At 40.0% G+C, this 23,754-nt stretch overlaps 1 protein-coding gene across 1 annotated transcript in view; it reads right to left on the bottom strand.

Annotated features, from left to right (window-relative positions):
* Positions 1-23,754, bottom strand: part of MCMBP (minichromosome maintenance complex binding protein) — a 34,216-nt gene that overhangs the window by 8,463 nt on the left and 1,999 nt on the right. The window contains exons 2-11 of the mRNA XM_060241515.1: positions 23,132-23,217; positions 20,458-20,598; positions 18,013-18,054; positions 16,230-16,357; positions 12,711-12,823; positions 10,617-10,768; positions 8,772-8,872; positions 7,215-7,390; positions 2,488-2,611; positions 1,188-1,305 (exon numbers count right to left, since the gene is read on the bottom strand). Coding sequence (XP_060097498.1) covers positions 1,188-1,305; positions 2,488-2,611; positions 7,215-7,390; positions 8,772-8,872; positions 10,617-10,768; positions 12,711-12,823; positions 16,230-16,357; positions 18,013-18,054; positions 20,458-20,598; positions 23,132-23,217 — 1,181 coding nt within the window. The remainder of the gene's footprint in view (positions 1-1,187; positions 1,306-2,487; positions 2,612-7,214; positions 7,391-8,771; positions 8,873-10,616; positions 10,769-12,710; positions 12,824-16,229; positions 16,358-18,012; positions 18,055-20,457; positions 20,599-23,131; positions 23,218-23,754) is intronic.

The following is a 23,754-nucleotide window of genomic DNA, read 5'->3' as shown; positions in this document are numbered from 1 at the left end:
ATTTTGGATCCCAGAAAAGCGAAGTCTGTCACTACTTCCATGTCTTCCCTTCTATTTGCCAAGGTGTGATGGGGCCAGATGCCATGATCTTAGTTTTTTTGATGTTGAGTTTCAAGCCTACTTTTGTGCGCTCTTCTTTCACCCTCAACAAGAGGTTCTTTAGGTCCTCCTCACTTTCTGCCATTAGAGTGGTGTCATCTGCATATCTAAGGTTGTTGATGTTTTTCCCGGCAATCTTAATTCCGTCTTGTGCTTCATCCAGGCCAGCATGATGTACTCTGCATATAAATTAAATAAGCAAGGTGACAATATACATCCTTGTTGAACTCCTTTTCCTATTCTAAACCAATCAGTTGTTCCATATCCCGTTCTGACAGTTGCTTCTTGACCCTTATACACGTTTCTCAGGAGACATGTAAGGTGGTCTGGTACTTGCATCTCTTTAAGGACTTGCCACAGTTTGTTGCGATCCACACAATCAAAAGCTTTAGCATAGTCAATGAAACAGAAATAGACGTTTTTCTGATACTCTCGTGCTTTCTCCATAATCGATTAAATATTGGCAATTTGATCTCTAGTTCCTCTACAAATTAGAATAAACCCACAAAAGTCAATAGCTTTTGAATGGAGCAACTGTGCCCAGGAGTGCACTGTAAATCCTAAACACATTTGTTTTGTTGTCCACAATCCTCTGAAATATATATCATATTCTTGTATTATATGCAACAATACTGAAGACAAACTCTGTTGCAAAACCAGCAATCCTCATGCAGCTGCCTTTTGGTCTTTCTGCAAAGAGATGCCATTTACTGCCATGAACTAGAAGTTCTGATTATTGCAATTATAGTGGGCCACAGATCAAATTAATGGAGGGTTAACAGCCCACATGAGCATCTTGGGGTCTTATGTTATTCATCTAAATACATTAAATGTTGAATAGCAGCTGGCTAGATTTTAATAAATGCTGGTTCATGCAATCAAACACCAGAGTACCATATTTTCTCACAAGCCAACATGTTTCTTAAAATATTCTTTCTTCAGAGCCAGTTTACAGACATAAACAAAAGATTACGATTGAAACACAGCTGCAAATTTGCACAAATGTCTGTCATTTCAGAATGCTCCACAAGTCAGTCAAACTACTGAACAATAAGATATCCCATAAAGAATATAAATGATGTTCTTACGGCAGGAACAAGTTGCTGAATAATACGATAAATGTGCTCGGTGAAGACACTATTTCTTGGACAGCCGCTTAAGTTTATAGTGAACTTTCCAAGAGGAAGGACATCTCTTCTTGCATAACTAGATAATACACAACAGACAAGTGGAAAAGCTGAGATTGCTAGAGTGATTATAAGCGATTGCTAGAGTGATTCTTTCCTGTATCTTTAGCCACCAGTTAGATATCTTACATCAGAGGAAAGTTAAAAAAAACCAGTTCCTCCATTCACAACTGTGTGAAACAGATTTCAAAATTTATACTTTTATATTCCCAAAGAGGGCACAGCTTCATACGCAAACAAAATTTATGTGGATGGGAAGAGCCTGAAGTCATAAAGATGGACACAGGAAACTGTTGGTACTGTTATCACATAGTGAACCATAGTTGGGCCATAGCTCAAAATGCAATTGCACACTTCCCATCCACCCCCATTATGTTTGTGGTGGTGGGGCAGAAAGGTTATCACAATATCTGCCATTCAAATTGAGGAAGAACTTGGTTATACAAAACAGATTCTCATACACACTTTTTAGAATCTTAAATGTTCAATAGTTCATGAACTTAAGCAACTAATTTTGTAGAGGACTTAACAACCTCTCCAAAGCACCAACGTTTAAAAAAAACCACGCCAGTAAAGTCAAAATTAGAACCCATATTTATAGGAGTTACTGACACTAACATTTATCTGGATGTACCATAATACCTTTTATTAGGGTTCTTCTGAGCAATTATACTTCCCCTTCATCCAAAGGGAAAGTTTAAGCTCTGTCCAAGGAAAACCCCCCCAAACTTAAAAGAGAATATGAGTACAAGTGACATAAAAGATGTCAGCCAGCCTTGTACTGTGGTAGGCTTATGGCCATGATTTAGAAATTGTCTACAGATATGTCCCTCTCTTTTGAAGACAAGGGCTCACTGTACGTATACACTATGTAAGCTCTGTAGAGTAACTGATCTAGTATCCTCTTGCACCTGTCAGGCAGCCAAACAAACTAAGAAAAAATTCTGTTTTTAGATTTCTGATTGGTTCTTCAACCCTAATCCTATTATACTGATTACTCAATGTCCCCCTCTCCTGTTGATTATACTGGCTCACTCTGTGTAATACACCTTGAATCCAAGTGAGAAAGCTAGACTATAAATAATGTACCGTAAATAAAATAAATTTTAAAAGGCTTTCCCCACATCTGCATAGCTGCTCTTTTGTCACTTTCAACTTTGGTTTAAAGGTAAGGGTTCTTAACAGGAGTCTTGTTACTTACACTGTGGAGATGAGATGCAATATAAGATATTCAGCAGCCAGGCTGTCTCCTAAGAAGGCATGAGTAAGGAATCCAAGAAGTTCTGCTCTGACTGGTGACAGTTCTGACATAAAACTAGAAACAACTAACAAGACAGCACCAGACACCAATGTCATAAATATTATAGCAATCATATCGAGTACAGCGTTCATTTACACAGTTAAATTCCACTTGAAGCCAGTGCAACAGCCAGTTCCAAATTCAGTATAAGAAACAGTTCACTTTTTCTCAGCTTAAGAACACTAGGCTGGATCTCAAAGAACTGCAAGCAGAACCCAGCCTGCAGAACAGATCTTTGCCAATCTTCCCTTTATAGAACAACCCTGTTCCTTCAAGCTGCTCTCTGTATGTTTGGTCAACAGTTTCCATTTTCTTGCATGATTCAATCTAAGTCATAAACAAAGAATTCCACCATAAATACAGCAATAGCAAATCCAAGCAACTCCCATCTTATAGGTAGATTCAAGTGTGCTACCGTGTGGGTCTGAAGCAGTAGAACAAAGCAGGAGTCAAGCAGCACCTTTAAGACCAACAACGTTTTATTCAGAATGTAAGCTTTCGTGTGCTTTTGGTCTTAAAGGTGCTTCATGACTGCTTTGTTCATCTTATAGGTATTCATACAATGCTATATGCTATCAGAAGAAAATATGACTCACACAATTCTACATGTAAAACCGTAGGCTACTGAACAAGCTGTGTACAATTATTTTCACCTAGAACAGATTGCCTCGATCCAGTTTATAAGAGCTGCATTGCATTGTAGCTCTCAATCACTAAACATCAGTTTATTTCACTTCTTGTTAGTGTTAAGATGAATAATTAACAAAAACAAAATATCTATTCATCTAAAGCTCAGGACTGTACCCGAAAAAGTCCAAACTAATGCTATGTAATCCTATTGGAGGTATGCTTTATTTATTTATTTTATTGGGTTTCTTTAACACATTTCAAATAATTGATCTTAGCGATTTAGGAAAAAAACCTGTAATTTACTCTCTATATATCAATATTTGGAAGGCAATATACCACAGTGCCAAAAGTTTTAAATTAACAGTATAAACAATTCATTTCCTCGTATGACTTGGCAATGGTGATCCATGCAATGGTCACTTCCAGGATTGATTACTGTAAATGTGCTCTATGAGGGCCTACCCATGAATCTGATCTGGAAACTCCAGCTGGTACAAAATGTGGTGGCACACCTGCTGTCTGGGACTTATATGCAAGCACACATTCAACCACCACTGTGCCAGCTGCATTGATTGTCAGTCAAATGCCAGATCAGGTTCAAGCTCTTTGCGGCCAGGGATCAGCATACTTGCAGGACTGTCTCTCCTCATATATGTCCTGCAGGGTCAGTCCCCGGACCAAGGAATGTCCATCTGGCCTTGGCCAGGGCCTTTTCAGCTCTGGTCCCAGCCAGGAGGAACATGCTCCCAACTGAGATGGGGGATTTGTTACAATTCTGCAGGGCCTGTAAAATGTAGCTGTTCCACAAAGCTTTTGGCTGAGGCAGTGGATGTCCGACAACATCAGCTTTCCCTGCATTTGCCACCCATGGCATTTTCAAATCAATTGTCAACAGCTGCTGAAGTGATTCCATCTTGATTCATCACTTGTTCTAGAATGGGATCAGAGCACCTAGTATGTCACTAATCACGAACTGTCAGTTAGGGAACCCACGTGATTTTGCTTAATGTTTTTACTTTTAAAAAATGTTTATGACCAAACTGCGATTTTAAACTGCTGCTGTATTGTGACATGTTGCGAGCCACCCTGAGCATGCTTGCAGGGTAGGACAGAATATAACCGGCAATAAATAAATAAACTTCTAAAGATACATATTTACATAGAAAAAAATTACATTAGTGTTTGTCTATGCACGCAGAAAGCACAGACCACTACTACCAGAATTGGAGGAATTGGACCGGATATGGCTCATCATAGTGGATTACCATCCTTGGCTATTGAAAATGAGCAGATTATCCACCATTGTTCCACAGCCTCTAAGCACTGAGATGCCTTCGAAGAAACTGTACCAGGAAGAAAAGAGAAGGTGGCTCCCTCCTCCTGCCAGAACAGCCTGGCTGTTTTTTCTTCTGTTTTATATTCAATAATGTATGGCAGGTGCAAAAGATAATGGAGGATGGATCACACTTGTGGAACAAGTGCAAGCTGACCTCCAAGCATCTTCATGCTTTGAATTTGTGAAGTCTGCTTCTTGGTTTCTAGTGAGTGGGTGCCCCCTGCAGGACAGGACTAAGGGTCAAACTGGCATATACACAAAAGGAGCAGTAACAACATTTTAGGGATACTGTTCAATAAAGGAGTTGTGACGGTAGGTTCTACTTCTCCCTAAGAGTGACCATTAAGAACTGATGGCATGTTGGTGAGTGGAAAACTGGAAAACAGCAGTTAAGAGAAGGAGTTGGGAGCTGGCAGCTAAGGAGCTGAAAGGGAAAAGAGTGTGTCTAGCTGAGTGAAACTGTGGAGAAAAGCTGTTTACAGCTGGCTGAAAAGAATCAATATGTAACAAAGGATTTCAGTTGTGGGACTACGGAAACAGTTTAAAAGTTCAAGGGAAAAGAAACATTATTACCTCTACTTGCCTTTCCTCAGTGTTATGTTCAAACCATAAATAAAAATTAACTTGTTTAGCCCTGTGGGCTTTATGTCTCAGGGAGAAACACATACACAGAGTGAAGATTTGAGGTGATGACGAAATGGTGGCAGCATGTGAATGGAACAGTGCATGAGGCCCCAATCCCAGTAACTCAGTGAAGTGTTTGAGAAAGGAACAGTTATTAAAGGGGGGTGGGGTACCTGTCTATGAGTGAGAGAGGGGATCTGAGGTGTGACATGGCCATGGCTCTCTATACTTTGAAAGAGACAAGAAGAGTGGTGAATATGATGTCCTGTCCTACTTGTAACCCTCAAATTGAAGTAGAGGGTGGTAGGCACTCTGAGTGGTGAAGGGGCATCACAGAGATATTTTATTATAACATATAACCTTTAATAAATATCACCTATTCTCAAGAAAGGATACTTTTAAAATCAAAATCTAAAGTTCAATAGAACCAAGGCAAATTAGAGTGGAATCCTAAGTATGCACACTCAGGAGTAAACTCCATGGAGTTCAATGGGACTTAAATACCTAACAAAGGGTCCTCCAATGTGGTGCCATTGGGCACTGTGGTGTCTGCCAGCACTTTTCCTGGCACCTGCTAACTGTTTTCAGAAAGTAGGCTGGACCAGGTAGCACTTTTGCCTAGCAAAGTTTCTGATTGGCTCAGAAGATTTTTTTTTAAATGTTGCCTTGGCAGCAGCTGCTACCACTGCACAAGGATATTTACTGTGTGACTGAAGATTAGCTGTGGTAGCCATCTTACAGCTGGCTTTGCCTCCTGTGGCAGCTGTTTTGCAGCAGCCATTTTGCGGCTCCACACACTACACCATGTGAGAATTCCAATGGTACCCACAGACTCAAAGAGGCTGGGGACCCCGGTGCTAACAAGTTTATTTGAGACTGCAGCCCTAATTTCCATTTTTATCCAGTCATTTTAAACAAAACTAAGCGACCAAATTACAGTTGGCAAAACCACCACCACCTATAATGTTACCTGTCTATAATTAATTCATTTTAAAAGTTGGCTAAAAAGAAATTTATAACTTATATTTTCTTTTTAAATAAGTTTCGTGTAGTGGTTAAGTCTCTGGACTCTTATCTGGGAGAACTGGGTTTGATTGCCCACTCCTCCACTTGCAGCTGCTGGAATGGCCTTGGGTCAGCCATAGCTCTGGCAGAGGTTGTCCTTGAAAGGGCAGCTTCTGGGAGAGCCCTCTCAGTCCCACCCACCTCACAGGGTGTCTGTTGTGTGGAAGGAAGATAAAGGAGATTGTGAGCTGCTCTGAGACTCTGAGTGGAGGGCAGAATATAAATCCAATGTCTTCTTTTATACAGAAAACAGCACATGGAGTCTCTCAAAATTAGCAGTGAAACATACAATAGCTTGTTATTAGGAAATCAATTTGTACTTCAGAAACAACATTTATCAGAGCAGTAGCTACCACAGCAGACCTAAAAAGTGTATTTTAGTTAAATATGATTGTGGGTTGAGGTTGGACTAGAATCTGGGAAATCCAGGTTTGGATTCCCACTTTGCCATGGAAACTTTGGGCCAGTCACACACTCTCAGCTTAAACTATCTTACAGGGTTGTTATGAAGATAAAACTGAGTAGAGGTGAATGATGTAAGCAGCCTTGAGTTCCCATTGGGGAGAAAGACAGGGTACAAATTCCTTTCCCAAGCCTAATCAGCCTAATCAACAGACTAACCCACAAAGTGCAGGGGGAAACCTGGTGCCAATAGCTCTGGTTGACAGCAACAGTAAACACTTCCTCTACAAATATCAGTTATACCTGCATGGGGAAAAGGAATGACTGTATAAATTGCTTCCAGCTTTTAGGAAGTTGCTGAGGTTTATTTATCAGATAAAAAAATCACCAAGTATGTTTGTAAAATTCTCAAAACCTTTTTTCTAGAACAAACAGCTGCCATGTTAAGCAGCAACTTTAAATACATAGGCCCCCTGGAAACAAACTAACTTCTATGAGCATGAGGAAGAGAAAACAAAGTCCAATTTGGACACTCAATAGTAATGACACAACGTTCCTCTTATACACTTACAGCTTTTGCTTTCCTCTTCATTAAGGCAGGCAGGCAATAATGGATTTATGTGCTGAAGTTTCTGTGCTAAAATGACATGGATTCTGGGAACTAATGAGGCTGGAGGACTATGAACTCTTTGCTCTTCTACTGTGTCCATAGAATCCATAGAATCCACTGGAGATGATGAATTCTCTCTAGAAAGTAAATAGATTCGCTTAATATTGTGTGCAATTGAACAGCTGCTTTCTGCAAGTATAATTACATACGGAATCCCAGAAATAGCGAAGGTTGTACTCTTCTTCAACCATACCATGTTAAAACAGGCTTCCAAGAATTTAACCTGGCATACATGCACTTGTATGGGAGAAAGTTATAAACCCTATACAGGCTCTAAGAGGAATAAAAACATGTTCCTAATAGAGCCTTTTAGCAGTTGGGGGTCAGGATAGAACACGAGTGCTGAAGGAAGACAACGTAACTGAAATCTTTTTCCATACTCAGGTCAGCAAGGAAACTAAATGAGGGAAAACAAAGTTATTTCTGACACCCTGCTGTGAAATTAGTGGTATTTTAATGGCTCAATTTATATGGCTTTATTTATTTAAAATATTTTTGAATCCATGCCAGGAAACTAGAATACAAAACAAACTGAACAAAGAAACAAACAAAAAACTACAAGTCAACACCCATTAAATCACTAACACTTTCTATTTTGAATAACTTAATGAACTCAAAATAAGATATATGAATAGACAAACTTTCAGCCTCCACTTTTAATGACCCTCACAAGAAATACCAGTTATTTACAGACTTTCCCACATCAGCATCATCTGTGATACATTTGGTTCCTCTACTTTAATTTCAGCCTGCCTATGCTGGAAGCAGATGAACTGGGCAAGAATACTTTGAAATTACATTGAAATAGCCATACTGTGAACAAATAAAGGAAAAGAAATTTCAGAAAGGTTCATGAACACAGTACAGCTGAGAGGGAGGGATATCAGTATTTAAATACATAACAAAATTCAATAGGGTTTGTAACAGACAACTATTCTAGGCTGACGTTTTAAACAAAAGTTTGAGAAATCACTAAACAGGATTAGTATGAAATTCTGATTCCCGCTACTAGACTACTTTGACATTTAGGAGCAGTGCAAGGAGGTTTCAAATCTCCTCCCTAGTTAAACTCAACAGTGCATGGGCACATACAGTAATATACACATAGGGCTCATTTCACCTGGTAATGGAAAACTAAGTTTGTATTAAAAACGGATATTTTCACTTTAATACACTAGATATATCTGCCAGACTCTCTGTTCAGACAGTGTAGGAAGGAAAGCGTGTATGAAGCTGTCCTAAATACCTTAAATGTACAATTAAAAGGCCTGTTTGCTATGGGAAGGTGCACCACTATATCAAATTTTTGCTTATTCTGTTCCAGATCTGCAACTCACTGACCCAGGTGTTGCCATATTATATAAAAATACTAGTCATTTTGAAGTCATTTATGAACATTCTGTGGTATTTGAAATGATAAATAATTGCAAATTTGGATCTTATACAATCAAATATTACCTGTCTTCGTTGTTCAGTATGTTCAGGACTGGGTCAACCGATAAAATCCCATACACTTCAAGGACATCATTCACCTTGAAGTTATCCCAGTTTCCATACATCTGCATGAAGAGTATTTTTGTTTAAACAATTGAAAGATTATAGTGATATAATGGAGAACAAGGGCAATGTGTTTCCCTTGCAAAATCATTCAGAACAGAAACAGAAATAAAACTGTAGAGACTAAAAGGAAGAAGCAGTATCAGTCTACCACATTACATGTTTTATCATGGCTGCTACCTTCAGTCATATAGATCATACAGTATTCTTCCATAAACTAGCTGACATGTGGCCCAGAAATATAACACACACATTATGCTGCTGATTTCACCCTCTCCCTCTATGATTCCCTGCATTCCAAGATATGACTAAGTAATAGGGAAGAGATATCACTATATAACTCTAATGAACATGAGTGGTAGTGGGGAAGAGGAAACTGTCTAATGTTACACTTTATGTTGGGGAGTTGCACATGTCTCACAAGCCATTTAAGTTTCTACTTTATAGACAGATGCACAAATATCACACCCCTCTCTTCTGTGCTGCAGTAATCACCTGTAGTAGTTACCTGAGGGTGTGTGTGTGGAAATTCTCCAACCCCAGAGAGGCTGGAATGGCTGGCATCAGGTGTTAGCTATTTCATCATGTCTCCTCTATCCCATTCTCCTTTTCCTGGTGTAGTGATTTTAAAGTCCACCAGTAGTCTTCCACTATCAGGTGTAAAATAATACATGTTTATAAGAGTACCTGATACTCTCCCTCCCCTTTTTCTCCTGAAGTGGGTTTGGAAAAAAGAATTCAAAAGACATGGGACATAAACATAGCTTACACTTTACTGAAATCAAGAGTCCAAAGGAGATCACACAAACTTTTTAGAAGCAGGGCAAATGCAAAAATTCCCAAATATTCCAGGACAACTCCATCCTCAGCAGATGCTCATGGATTTATGAACAATCAGCATGAGGGGTGGAGGAGGAAAAGAGCAGAATAAAGGAAGTGTCTGATGCATAACACAGAAGAGACAAGCTTGTGGCAAAATAAAAGAAAACATATACATCAAATACACTATTTCCTGGTATTACGTTGCCATTGGAGGACCCATGCTCTAGAGGAACAATGCATCACTCATACAGCACCCTCAGAAATGTGTATTTAACTCTTGTGATTTGGCAAAGAATGCCGATTCCTGGCCTGGGATGCTGTTGATGGGAAGTTGGTGTTCCCTGCTTGAAAGGAAAAGAGCCAATCTCTGGCCCCAGTTTTTTTTTTTTAAATTTGAGCTGAAGGATAGATTCTCAATTAGCATATGGGGGTGTGTACAGAGTTAAAAGGCAAAAAGGATGCTATGCATTAACTGAATGGAAGTGTGAAGACAGTGATGGAAACTAACAAAAAAAGGGAGGGGGAATTTGCATAATGGCATAATTATCACATATCCTATGTCATAAGAGTATAGATTCCATCCTCTAAGAGCTCAATATGAGGCAATGATTGTCTAAGATGAAACTGGAAATACAACCTGATAAAACAGGATGAAGCATAATCACAAGAGCAAAGGACGCATCAATATTGTCTCGAATGACAAATTTATGGATCCTATGTACAATTCTCAACATACTATTGTTTTTATCAACACTGTCTTTAGAACAATGTTTTTTAAAAGAACATTAAGATGTACAAAACGAAGTATCAACAAACCAATATCATATGTATCACCTGCAGCTTTCTAAATTGCACATTTTTATTTCCATCCACAAATCACAAGTAGGTGATCCTATTTTAGATGGTGCTCAATAGGCTTCTTACTTTCACAAGGCATGCAGGACCCTTCTCTCCTGGGAGTGGAAAGTTTAAATCCAGTGGAGGTGAGCAGTTTAAGGATATCATCTGATGTGTTGCTGAAGCTTCAGTTTCTAATCGTTTTGGCTCTCCGCTCCCATGGATATCAGCTATGCTCCCTGTAACAGGAAACAGTCACAGTTTCAAATCATTTCAAAATGAAAATCTTCCTGCTTTTAGTTTGGAAAGGAAAGGTCCCCTGTGCAAGCACCAGTCGTTTCTGACTCTGGGGAGACGTTGCTTTCACAAGGTTTTCACGGCAGACTTTTTACGGGGTGGTTTGCCATTGCCTTCCCCAGTCTTTTACACTTTCCCCCCCAGCAAGCTGGGTACACATTTTACCGACCTTGAAAGGATGGAAGGCTGAGTCAACCTTGGGCCGGCTGCCAGAATCGAACTCAGGTCGTGAGCAGAGAGTTCAGACCGCAGTACTGCTGCTTTACCACTCTGCGCCATGGGGCCACTATACTTTTAGTTTAGAACATGTTTAATCAAAATCTTTTAAAATGCTGATTTAACTGGAGCTTTACTCTTCATTCTTCACCTTTCAGAGGGTTGGAAAAAATACTTATCTTTAAAAAATATGTTTGGATTTCGAAGAAAAGGAGGAGGAGGAGATTGGATTTATACCCCACCCTTCACTACCCGAAGGAAACTCAGAGCAGCTTACAATCTTCTTTCCCTTCCTCTCTCCACAATAGACACCCTGGGAGGCAGATGGAGCTGAGAGAGCTCTCCCAAGAACTGCTCTTGAAAGAATTTGTGACTGACTCAAGGTCACAACAGCAGGTGCATGTAGAGAGGAGTGGGAAATTAAACTTTGCTCTCCCAGATTAGAGTCCATGCTCCTAACCATTACACCAAACTGGCTTAACATTAAAACATAGCTATAAATGGCCAGTAATTGTGAAACACCAGTTGGCAGATTAATCCACAGGAGGTATTGATCTTGCTACATTAAAAAAGACTGAAGGATGAAATATTCACATGCCTATGAATCCCCGTAACTCTGCTTTAGCTGCAGGAATGCAAATCAGCATCCTGCACTAGTATTCAACTCATCATCTAAAGTACTAATGGTACAGCTTAGGTATCAGATCTGAAGGTCCATATATCCCTGTTACTCTGGGGCAAAATGCATCCACCAGTGGGACACATTCCCATTAACCAACAGGATTAATTCCTTATTCCAGATATCAGTTCCCCTTAGGGTTGCCAGATCAAGGTCAGAAAAACCCTGGAGATTTGGGGATTTTTCTGCAAACCTAGGCCTTCTTCAGGGTGTAGAAAAGCTCTGTTTTTCCCATTCACAGCTCAAGTCACAAGGTTTAAGTATCGTAAGATTTGGCTGACATCGCTATTTGAATATACAATGATGATTTAGGGCTTGCTTTTATAGATGTTGCTTCATTACTGAATGTGTGATAATGGATCGCTCGTGCCTTTGTTCTACACCCAAGACTGAAAAGAGATCCTTTTCTTGAGAAGGCATATTGCTACGTTCTTTGCTTTGTTTCTTGGAGGATGACCATACCGATTCCCTTGCTCTTTTAAACCTGTGTTGTATTGTGGGTGACCCAGGTTCAAATCTAAAGATATCCTGACTTTGATATTAGAATATAAGATGGATCTTTGTGAATCTGTCTTACTGAACTCCAACTAATTTCAATGCCTCAAACCTTTCTTACTCTCAGAGAATACAATGTATGTAAATATTCTGCAGGAAGCTAGTCATTTTTGGGGGTTGGAGGAAATAAAGTTGTCCCATTGTCCCTGTGGTTGCTTCTTTACTTTCATCCAATATAGTCATGGTATACCTGAACATCTATGGCATATCCAGCTACTGGAGTCATGCTCCTTATGTGACACTGCGTCCCTGGATTGGCTCTAACCTTATTTCAACAACCAGAAAGAGAAAGTTTACGTAGACTATAACCTGAAACATTTCTTTATAAATTCAACAGGGCACACAATTCTATTTGTGCATCTGAGAGTACTGGGAGGTACAAGTTCTGAAAAACAAGTAACTTTTAAAAAAGTCATCAGAGACTCAGCTGATACCTAGATGCTGTTCCCTCTGTTTAGATGGATGCAACTCCGTATCTTCATCCTCCTCATAACTTCTCTTGTGACGACTTGGTGTGTAGGATGTCGAAGGGCAAACTCGAGCCTGACTCGCACTGGCGTAGCCATAAAAGTTTAAGTTAAAGACAACACTTAGTGATCTGACAATTAATTAGCACAGATTTGAGAATATTCAAAATACCAAATCAATTACATAAAATAAAAGTAGACAGAGAAGTGCTATCCTTTCATGATCCTCTTCGGGATCCTTGGCCCCCTTGCGATTCCCTTGATGCTCTGGTTGATGCCTGGCAAGATCGGCTATCCGGGGCAATCAATGAGATCGCACCCCGACGTCCTCTGCGTCCTCGTTCAAGGCTGGCTCCTTGGTATACCTTGCAGCTATGCCGGCTGAAACAAGGACTCTGACGACTAGAGAGGCAGTGGTGGCACACTCGTGGCGAAGAGGCGAGAACATCCTACAGAATGTTTATGAGGTCTTATGAGATGGCAGTCAAGGCAGCGAAGAAGAAGTACTTCGCGGCCAAGATTGCGTCTGCAAATTCGCGCCCGGCACAATTGTTTAAAATAATTGGACATTTAACCATACTGCCCCAGGGCAAACCAAACGTTAGAGAATTGGAAATAGGCTGCGAGGCTTTTGCGAAATTTTTTGCAGACAAAATCACGTCTCTCCGCCAGGACCTGCCCATCACCTTGGATACAGTACATGAACCCGAGGCCCCATGCCTGTCTTCCGATTTAACTCTGGATCACTTCAACCCGCTCAGCCTGGAGGAAGTTGACGGAATCCTCTCCTCTGCACGCCCTACAACTTGTGATTTGGACCCATGCCCCTCCTGGCTAATTAAACCTTGCCTGAGGGAGCTTGAATGTCCTTTACGGGACATCATAAATAGATCCCTCTCGGAGGGGCGCTTTCCATCATCCCTAAAAGAGGCTCTGGTCCGTTTCCTCTTGAAAAAAAGTACAGCAGACCCGGCTGAATTGGCAAACTACCGACCGGTCTCTAATTTACCGTTTCTAGGTAAAATCATAGAGAGGGCAGTGGCGTCACAGTTGCAGAGCTTTCTGGATGACGCTTCCATCCTAGACCCTTGCCAGCCCGGCTTTCGCCCGGGTTATGGGACGGAGACAGTACTGGTCATCCTGGTAGATGATCTCCAACGGCATCTGGATCGGGGCGGTGTGGTGGTGCTGATGTTGTTGGACCTGTCGGCCGCGTTCGACACGGTCGACCATCGGCTTCTGACCCGCCGCCTCGCCGATGTAGGGGTGAGGGGGTCTGCCTTACAATGGCTCTCCTCCTTTCTCGAGGATCGGGGACAAAGGGTGGCAATTGGGGGCGAGCGGTCCCAGAGGCGCACACTGGATTGTGGAGTGCCTCAGGGGGCAGTTCTCTCACCAATGTTATTTAATATCTATATGCGCCCCCTTGCCCAGATTGCCAGGAGACATGGACTTGGGTGCCATCAATATGCAGATGACACCCAACTCTATCTGCTAATGGACGGCCAGCCTGACTGTGTCCCAGAGAATTTAGAGCGGGCCCTGCAGGATTTGGCAACTTGGTTGAGGAGGAGCGGGTTGAAACTGAATCCAGCGAAGACAGAAGTCCTTTGTCTAGGTCGGGGCGCTTGGGGAGGGGAAATACCTCTCCCGGTCTTCGAGGGGGCGCCGCTGAAGGCGGCGCACCGGGTTAGGAGCCTGGGAGTCTTACTGGAGCCTGCATTATCAATGGAGGCCCAGATTGCAGCCACTGCCAAGTCAGCCTTTTTCCATCTAAGGCGGGCAAAGCAGTTGGCTCCCTTCCTAGAGCGCCAAGATCTGGCAATGGTGCTTCATGCAACGGTCACCTCGAGACTGGATTACTGTAATGCCCTCTACATGGGGCTGCCTCTGTACCGAACCCGGAAGCTGCAGCTGGTGCAGAATGCAGCAGCTAGACTGTTGCTAGGGCTTCCCAAATGGGAGCACATACAGCCTGGGCTGCGCGAACTGCACTGGCTGCCAGTCATATACCGGGTTCGTTACAAAGTGCTGGTCATTACCTTTAAAGCCCTATATGGTTGAGGACCTGTCTACCTTAGGGACCGTCTCTCCCCACATGAACCCCAGAGAGCACTGAGGTCAGCCGGGAAAAACTTGTTGACCATCCCCGGACCGAGAGAGGTGAAGCTGCAAAGTACCCGTAACCGGGCCTTCTCCTCTATAGCCCCGAGCCTATGGAACCAACTTCCAGAGGAAATGCGGGCCCTGCGGGCCCTTGAACAGTTCCGCAGGGCCTGCAAGACCCTCCTTTTCTGACTGGCTTTCGCTGATGAAAATGGAAATTGCTAAGGAAACCGCCGTCATAAACATAAACAACAAACATAGCATTAGCACTTTACTAATTTTTAATTTAATCACTTTTAAAGCTTATGCAGAATTTTAATTAAAATGTTTATAATGTTTAAATGTATTTTTATCTATTTCTGTATAACTAAACCTAAACTATGTTGTTAGCCGCCCTGAGCCTGCTCCGGTGGGGAGGGCGGGATACAAATAAAATTTTGTTGTTGTTGTTGTTGATGACACATACCTTAAGAGATACAAGGACAATTTGCTCTACCAAATATGCTTAAAACAAAAGCATCCCACCTTTTAATCATGTTAAGTTTTCTTATCATTCACAAGGAAAATCAGTTTTCATTTAAGTGGTTTCACAGAGATGGAAATATGAGGACAAATCAAAAAGCAATACAGGGCAGGAGCAGATCATATGTGAATGGGGATTGGACCTGATCTGGCCCACTAAGACTTTTTCAGCTATAACTGAATTTTCACCTTGTGCATGCTATCATTAATATTCCAAATCTCAAGAAATCAAGATATTCTAAGAATCTTAAACAGCTTTCTTCTTGCCTATTCCTCTAAAAGGAATATACCAACATTCTCAGCTATTCCTAACTGCCTGAAGCAAGGCGACATTATCCATTTGCAACAGAAATATATTGAAGACAGATGTTTTCTGTTCCGCTAAATGTGCTCTTTAATTTTGAGACTTTAGGTATCATCATAAACTTTAATTCTAGGATTTAAACCCCAAGGCTGATAAGTAATTACTCAACACATTTCCACAAGTATCCTTTGCTGAGTATTTCTGGTGTTCTTAAGCGCTGTGCAGAATTGCTTTGCTTTTTTTCCTGTGGAACTTCAATCTACTGCAGACTAAGCTTCACAGAATTAATTACTAGTACTTCGTGGATCAACTACAGGAGCAAGTCTTTATTTTCAGATGACTTCTGACCGACTATGATTTTAAAAATCAACTCATGTAAAATTATTTTTATGAACACATGTAAAAATTTGCCTTTACATTTTCCCACTACTGAAAATTACCACAAAGTTGTTTCTAAATCCGTAAAACATATTTTAACTATTTTCACCTCCCATTTTGAATAATTAATTTCTGATATAAACCATACAGTGTATTTTTGTGCATGTCAGAAAAACGTAAAGCGAAAAAAGTCAAAGGATATTTCTTTCACCCATGCTGATTCTCCAGGCACTGGAACACAATAAAATGTCTGTCTCTCTGCAGTGACTACTTTTGTAGGGTTTAAGTCTATTTCTTGATGAGGCTAGAAGAGAATAAAAGATATGCAGTGCTAAAATACAGTAACGTATGAAACATAGAAAAGGATATTGTTCTAATGATAAACATTGCTCATGTTGTTGCAGAAAAGAAATAATGTATGTAAAGTGCTTTAAGAATTTTGGAATGCTGCCATATAACTGTGAAGTTATTTTGTCATTTCTAACCCCAGACAGTTCTAAGCAAATAATTATCATCCCTCTGATCTAAAATCACTCACTGAACTCATAGGTGTTAACAGTCCAGACTGTATTTCAAACATCAGAGATTTTTGGTTTAGTATGAAAGCCTTGTAGCAGCCCTAACAGCCAGATGTGTCTCATGTCTTCAGTGTTCAGAAGTTAAGCATGGTTAATACTTGGATGGAAGACCAAGGAAAACTGACTGTTATGAAGTAGACGGCAATGGCAAGCCACCTCTGCTCATCTCTTGCCTTGAAAATCCTAGAGGTGGAACTTCATAAGTCAGTTGTGACTTGATGGCATACTTTAACTTAGGAAAGATCATTCTATATATCCATCATCTTTTACAAGATTAACATATTCTCTTTCAGTAACAATCCGCACAACACAGATGATACTTGTAACCATTTAAATATAATGAGAAAAGATCTGGCTTCCCTATTACGAAGCAATAGCAAATTTCTACAACTAGTTAATATGGTATTAGGACACAAACACCTACAAAAATTAATTTTACAATATTATTCAATTTCTGTTTGAGACTATGTTTAAATTAAATTTCAATATAAAGATGTATAATTAAGCCACAAACAGTTTCAAAGATTTGTAGTGTTCAAATGACAATCCTGGTAAGAAACACAGAAACTCCTTGGTATCTTCATGACTAACACACACAGAGGCATCAGTTTTCACATGCAAAACTTCTTTTAGGTATCTGAACAGCAGACTACTGCCTGTGAAAACTCATGCCACAATGAATCTGTTTAAGCCTAACAAGATTTTTTTGTTGCTTTTGCTGCAAAAGATGCACAGCTTCTCTTCTAGAAGCAATGCTTAAATAAAGTTTGTCTGTGAGAAAAAAGTGAAAAGGATTAGATGATCCAAAATGCTATGTCAAAACTTTCCACAAGTTGATAGCACAACCTTTTAACCACAAGAGTGCCTTACAGTATACAGGGGTAGGGAACGTTGGCTCTCCAGATGTTTTTTGTCTACAACTCCCATCAGCTCCAGCCAGCATGGCCAATGGCTGGGGCTGATGGGAGTTGTAGGCAAAAAACAACTAGAGAGCCAACATTCCCTACCCCTGGTATAGGTTGTAAATCCCTCCAGTGCCAAACACATGTAAATAGTGGTATGAGAAACCAACTTTTTACCACTGGCACATTTGGATAAGGAAGATGCCCAACATATTATTGAGCAAATTGAATGTTTGTATCATTACAATTTATTTAGAGTAAAGTGCAAGATAAGGTGGGTGGAATAAGCCACACACATGGATTGTTCTTCTAACAGCAGAATTAAAACACATTATGTTCAAATCTAGCTTCAGTTTTTTAAAAAACAACTTTTTATTTGAGCGCCTGCTAGATTTGTATTTAAAGATCGCTGCAGAAAATAATGAATGCTTGGTTTGGTTAAATTTACAGCCATAGATTTCAAGTACTACAGCACTTACCCCACATTCTGCTATGTCTCTGTATTTTCCAAAATGTGTAACCTGTAAAAATATGTGACATCACTGTACTATACAACATCAGTTCACACCTATTTTTGTGCACACATATTCCTGGACAAGGCACTCTTTCTAATTGTACAACAAAGCTTGTACCAGTGGAGCGCTATATGACTCAAAATACAAAACAAAAATAAACATGGCTAAGATTACCCTTATGCAAAGAGAAATTTAATTTGGAAAACAAATGCAGTCTATGTTCTCCTCCAAGCAGCCATGAAATGTCGAAACTCTTAAAAAGGTGAAAACTGTAGATAATGTTGTCAGCGTCCAGTGTGCCTCATCATGCTGTTGCTATTTATGGCAATGCCCAGAGTTGAGAATCTAGAAAGTTTCACAAAGCTACATTGCATTAAAAGTCCACTGACTGGGCAAACAAACCATGAACTGCCAAACAAGATTAGGTCAATGGACTGGTCCATGCCCATTCTAAAGACCCTGCATCCATATAGTACAAAATTATTGTAGGCCAATTGGAAATAAGAAATACCATTGATCAGGACTACAATGCTCCGACCTCACTGCAGTATGGAGAGAAATTATTTTCATCTTGAAATACAAGAAGATACGGCTCCAACTATTGACTCAATAGCATCTCAAAGAGCACATTTGCAACCAGTGCTCCGCCAGCTGCACAGGCTTCCAATTGAATACCAGATCATGTTCAAGGTTATGGTATCAATCTTTAAAGACCAACATATCTGTAAGACTTTCTGAGGAACGGCTGAAGGAGCTGGGGATGTTTAGCCTGGAGAGGAGGTGGCTGAGAGGTGATATGATCACCATCTTCAAGTACTTGAAGGGCTGTCATATAGAGGATGGTGTGGAATTGTTTTCTGTGGCCCCAGACGGTAGGACCAGAACCAATGAGTTGAAATTAAATCAAAAGAGTTTCCGGTTCAATATTAGGAAGAACTTCCTGACCGCTAGAGCAGTTCCTCAGTGGAACAGGCTTCCTTGGGAGGTGGTGGGCTCTCCTTCTTTGGAGGTTTTTAAACAGAGACTAGATGGCCATCTGGAAGCAATGAAGATCCTGTGTATTTGGGGTAGGTGTTTGTGGGTTTCCTACATTGTACAGGGGGTTGAACTAGATGACCCTGGAGGTCCCTTCCAACTCTATGATTCTAAGACTGTGTCCCCTGAAGTGCTTTATGCTCTGCAGATCAACATCTGCTGCTGGTCCCTGGCCCAAAGGATATTTGCTTAACCTCCACCAGAACCAAAGCCTGGTGGAACCACTTCCCAAGTGAGATCAGGGCCCTGTGTGTTTTATTGCAGTTCTATAGGGCCTGTAAAATGGAAATGTTCTGCCAGGTCTATCGTTGAGGTGGCCAGTTCCCTATTAGATCTGCCTCCCCTGTTCTGCCTAGCAACTGTGTTGCAGTTTGCGGTTCTGCCCACTTGCCCAGGATTTGGTTTTTAATGTACATTCATACAGAAGTTTTTTTTTTTTTTTAAGGAATTTATAAATTGTACTGATTACTATCAGGTTTATTTTAAGTTTTTATATTTTGTAATTATGCTTTAACAGTTTAACTGTTTAATTCTGTTGTAACCTGCCTTGAGCCGCTATGCAGAGGGTGGGCAGAACAGAAATTACATAAATAAATAGTGTCTTTCCTTAGTGACTAGTAGAGGAGATGCAACTACCCTAAATTCAGTTACCTCTGGGACATGCAGCTGAGGCTGCATAAGGTCTTAAAGTTTAGCCCAGCTGCCCCACCAGTTCTGCTATCAATTCTCATGATCCAAGTATTGGGCTTCAAGCTCTCTTCATGTAGCAGCTCCCTTCATCTTTAAGATTTGTAGGCATTCTTGTAAGAGAATGGCAGGTCTGGTCTTGAGAAGTTCAGGTCCTTCCCTCTACCTTTCTCCTTAATCCAAGTAACACGTCACTATTGCTTCTCTCCTGTCACCAGCTACAGGGCTCCTTAGGTCTGGGGTTGGATTTTACCTTTTTGTATCTTTCCACAGGTGGAATAGGAGAACATTTGGCTTAGGCTATTTCCTACACTCAGATCAGGCCCATTGCACCTGTGTCCATGCCTTTGATTTCTGAGAGAAAGCTGAGAATAGAGGCGAGAATGAATTAGCAGTTTATGCTCTGTATATACCAGAAGATGACTGGATCTTCTTTCATTTCCTAGGGATTAGACAGCAGTCAACAACTTCCTTTGCTTCTGCGTAAGCTGCACAGAAAACAAGACACTTTCCCCCCTCTTTCATATTCCCCTAGAGCACAGAGAGAAGAAGGGACTGGTGGTGACTTTAGGAAGCGGCAGGCTATCTATGAATCCCTGCAAAATGTGGACTAAGAACAGGAAAACCCACAAAAAGGCAACAGTAAAAATCACAATGAAGAAAAATATTAGCAATTTTAGTACGTACACGTGATTTAGTATGTGCGTCCACTGTTTCATATATATTCATGTAAAATTCAGGATCAAACATATCTTGAATCATGCACCGAAATTTTACTAAACTATTGGGCTTCAAATAATGCAGAGGGACATCATTCAGTGAAGGTACCTGTAAAAAATAAGTTCAATGATCATGAGTCTTACACCAGACAAATAACAGCATTCCATGCTCTTCATCTTAACCATAAATCTAAAAAAATCACAAATTAAAACTGGTCTCATTCACAAGGGATCAGTCAATACAAAATTTGCTGGATTATTAAAGAAGGTAAACTACCAATCAATATCTTGTGCGTGTGTGTTTTAAATCAGAGTAAATACAATTTTTAGTTCCATAATATTTTTACTAGTAAGCATATATTTGTTTTCTTATATTCCATCCAGTGCAATGTTTAACTGCTAATCTTCAACACTTCTAAATCATCAGGTTTATTTATGTTGAGTGATAATCATATTTTACGTTATGTTCTTTGGGCTGACTGTTTGTTTCCCAAAGAACTCTGATGTTCATACATTTCATTCTAACAACAAACCCTTTATAATACAGGAGTTTTACCCACCACCAACTTCAAGAACAATGAAATATGTAAACACAGATTACAAATAACTGTCAGTGATATACTTATTCTCCTCCCACATGCTTTTCTAGCTTTCCTTTTGTTTATGCCTATCCCTGTCGATGGTACACTCTCATCCTGAACATATGTAATACGTTCTCCATAGGCAAATATACTCTTTAGCTTATTGTACTTATGAAGTAACTGCAGACTTGATCAAATGCAACTGCTGCCAATACAATTAAGAAAGATGAGCACTATATTACCTCCTCATCAAGACTAAGAAAACTCTCTATTTACATCTGATGCTCATTGAACTAAGAAAATCTATATGCAGTGATAAAAAATTGCCATAAATTTGGGGAAGAATGATGCATAGGAAAGTAAGTATTACATATCAAACCTAAACATAATTTAGTGCATTAACATCATAAGATGAATTATTTACAGCCTAGTTAGCATATACAATTGTACTTGTGTCAGATTTATGGAATTTAAATGTAGAAGTGTTATAGTTTTGTATATATGAAATTGGAAAGATACCCAATCCTTGAGAGATAATGCTACAAACTAATATTTTAGTTTTTGCCATGTGATAGGCACGACAAAAGTCTCAATTAGAAAAGAAATTGATAGTAAACAAAGGAAACTGTCTCATACAGTCACAACAGAACTGGTAACATATCTGGATTATCAAGTCAGTGAAAACACTGAACTCTTCTATACAGCACCTTTAGGACCAGCAAATGATGAAGTGTGCATACACATGAACACTTATACTCATAATTAAATTTTGCTGGTCTTAAAGGTGCCACCAGACCCCCAACTTTGTTCTATTGCTTCAAACCAACATGGCTACCCACCTGAATCTAACATTATAGTACAGGGGTGGTCAAAATGTGGCTTGGGAGCCACATGTAGCTCTTTCATACATATTGTGTGCCTCTCAAAGTCCCTACCATCCAGTTGGCCAGCTTGGAGAAGGCATTTAAAATTAAAGTTGCTTTCTTTCCACTTCTCCCTCTCCTCCCTATCTTCCTTCCTTGCAGCTCTCAAACATCTGACATTTATTCTATGTGGCTCTTATGTTAATCAAGTCTGGCCACCCCTGTTATAGTATATCAACTGTAGTGTTGCCAAAGCATTTCACATTTAAACATATCCTTGAAAATATGTTGCATATGTTTCGAATATCCACATGAATTATCATCTAATGCTGTAGGTTATCTCACATAGCAGTTTTCATGCTACAGATTTGAAATCAGTAAAACTGGATGATTTTTTGTATCCCCCCCTGTTCCTGCTGTGAATGCTGCTACGTATGCCCACATCTCAGTCTTCCCTGCGCTTTCCTTGCTGTACCTTCTACCAGAGAGGGCTTTAAAAATCAATGATTAACGTATCAGTGTAATTTAACACTATCACATCAATTACATATTATAAAAAGCCAGAAAAAGCCCTCTGCTGATGGCGCAGATACTGGCACTTGAGGGCTAAGCTATGGAAAATGATACTGGCTTGGGCAGGACCTGAAAAAAAAAAGTAAGCCTTTTCAGCTACACAATGTGCAAAGATGCTTTGATTGCAAACTTTTTCAAACAATCATGAAAACTGGGAGAACTTGGAAAGTGAAATTTCAGAGAATGACATCCTGGGATGCTCCCAACCCGCCCTCCACTCAATTTTTAGACAAGAAACTGACCTAAGACCTCTGTGTGGAACAAGCCCTTTGTCTTAAAAAACATCTTACTTACTCCAAAAAAGAAAACATTTCATAGGATTATTTTTAATGTGCTTCCTAAAATAGTAAAATTTTCCACTAGAAAAACTGGTGGAGGGGATAGAAAAAATTGGAAAAGAAGTTGCCTGGCCCTGATTTCTCCCCTCAGGCCTTCACATCTCTGTCTGGAAAATCATTTTCTGTTTATCTGCTCTGAACCTTAATTCCACTTCAGGTGCCTCCTTCAAATCAATCAGTAAGTTCTGTAAATGCAAGAAGCCCTGGGGGGAAAAATCTAGAATTTTGTCACCAATACAAAAGGACAGGCTGAGCCTTGAGGAATTCTTAAGAAAACATACACTTACCCAATTTGTTGCATTATTTTCTTTTAGCTTCTCTCTGAAATATTCAGTTACTTTTCTCTCCCATTCAGGATCTGCATTATTTTGACCTGGAAACCAACCAACCAAAGAGAATTGTATCAGTACATTCTACATTCTAATATAACCATTTTGCTGATCACATATTTATTCTACCTTTCTACAAAGATTGTCAGAGCAGCATACATGCTTCTCTCTTATTTTATCTTCACAACTATGAAGCAGGTGTTTATAAGTTATAGTTTACCAAAAAAAATAGGAGGTAGCATGCAAACCTAATCCACACTCCTCCTTATGAATCAGCTGAGCCTCTGGATTTCAGATCAAGTTTGTTGTACCAAGAGATTTAACTCAGTTCATGTTTCTCTTTTTGATCTCCGTCTACCACATGTAGTGAAGGAAAAGCCTTGTTTACTTTTGCCATTGGAGGACTGTTCTCCTTTGGCACTGGGCTCAATTTCTGTAATTTTCATATCAGGAACTTTCTGAACAGATTCAAGTTTGTATGGAAGCAGAATGTATATGATTAAACTCCAGTCCAAAAAATGTTAGTAAGAAAAAATGCCAAATAAAATAGTCTCAAATTTGTAATTTTTCAACCACTATGT

Source organism: Heteronotia binoei, chromosome 6 (assembly GCF_032191835.1).
Source record: "Heteronotia binoei isolate CCM8104 ecotype False Entrance Well chromosome 6, APGP_CSIRO_Hbin_v1, whole genome shotgun sequence".
Taxonomy (NCBI): domain Eukaryota; kingdom Metazoa; phylum Chordata; class Lepidosauria; order Squamata; family Gekkonidae; genus Heteronotia; species Heteronotia binoei.
Note: the sequence above shows the minus strand (reverse complement) of the source record. Positions and strands in the feature narration are given on the sequence as shown.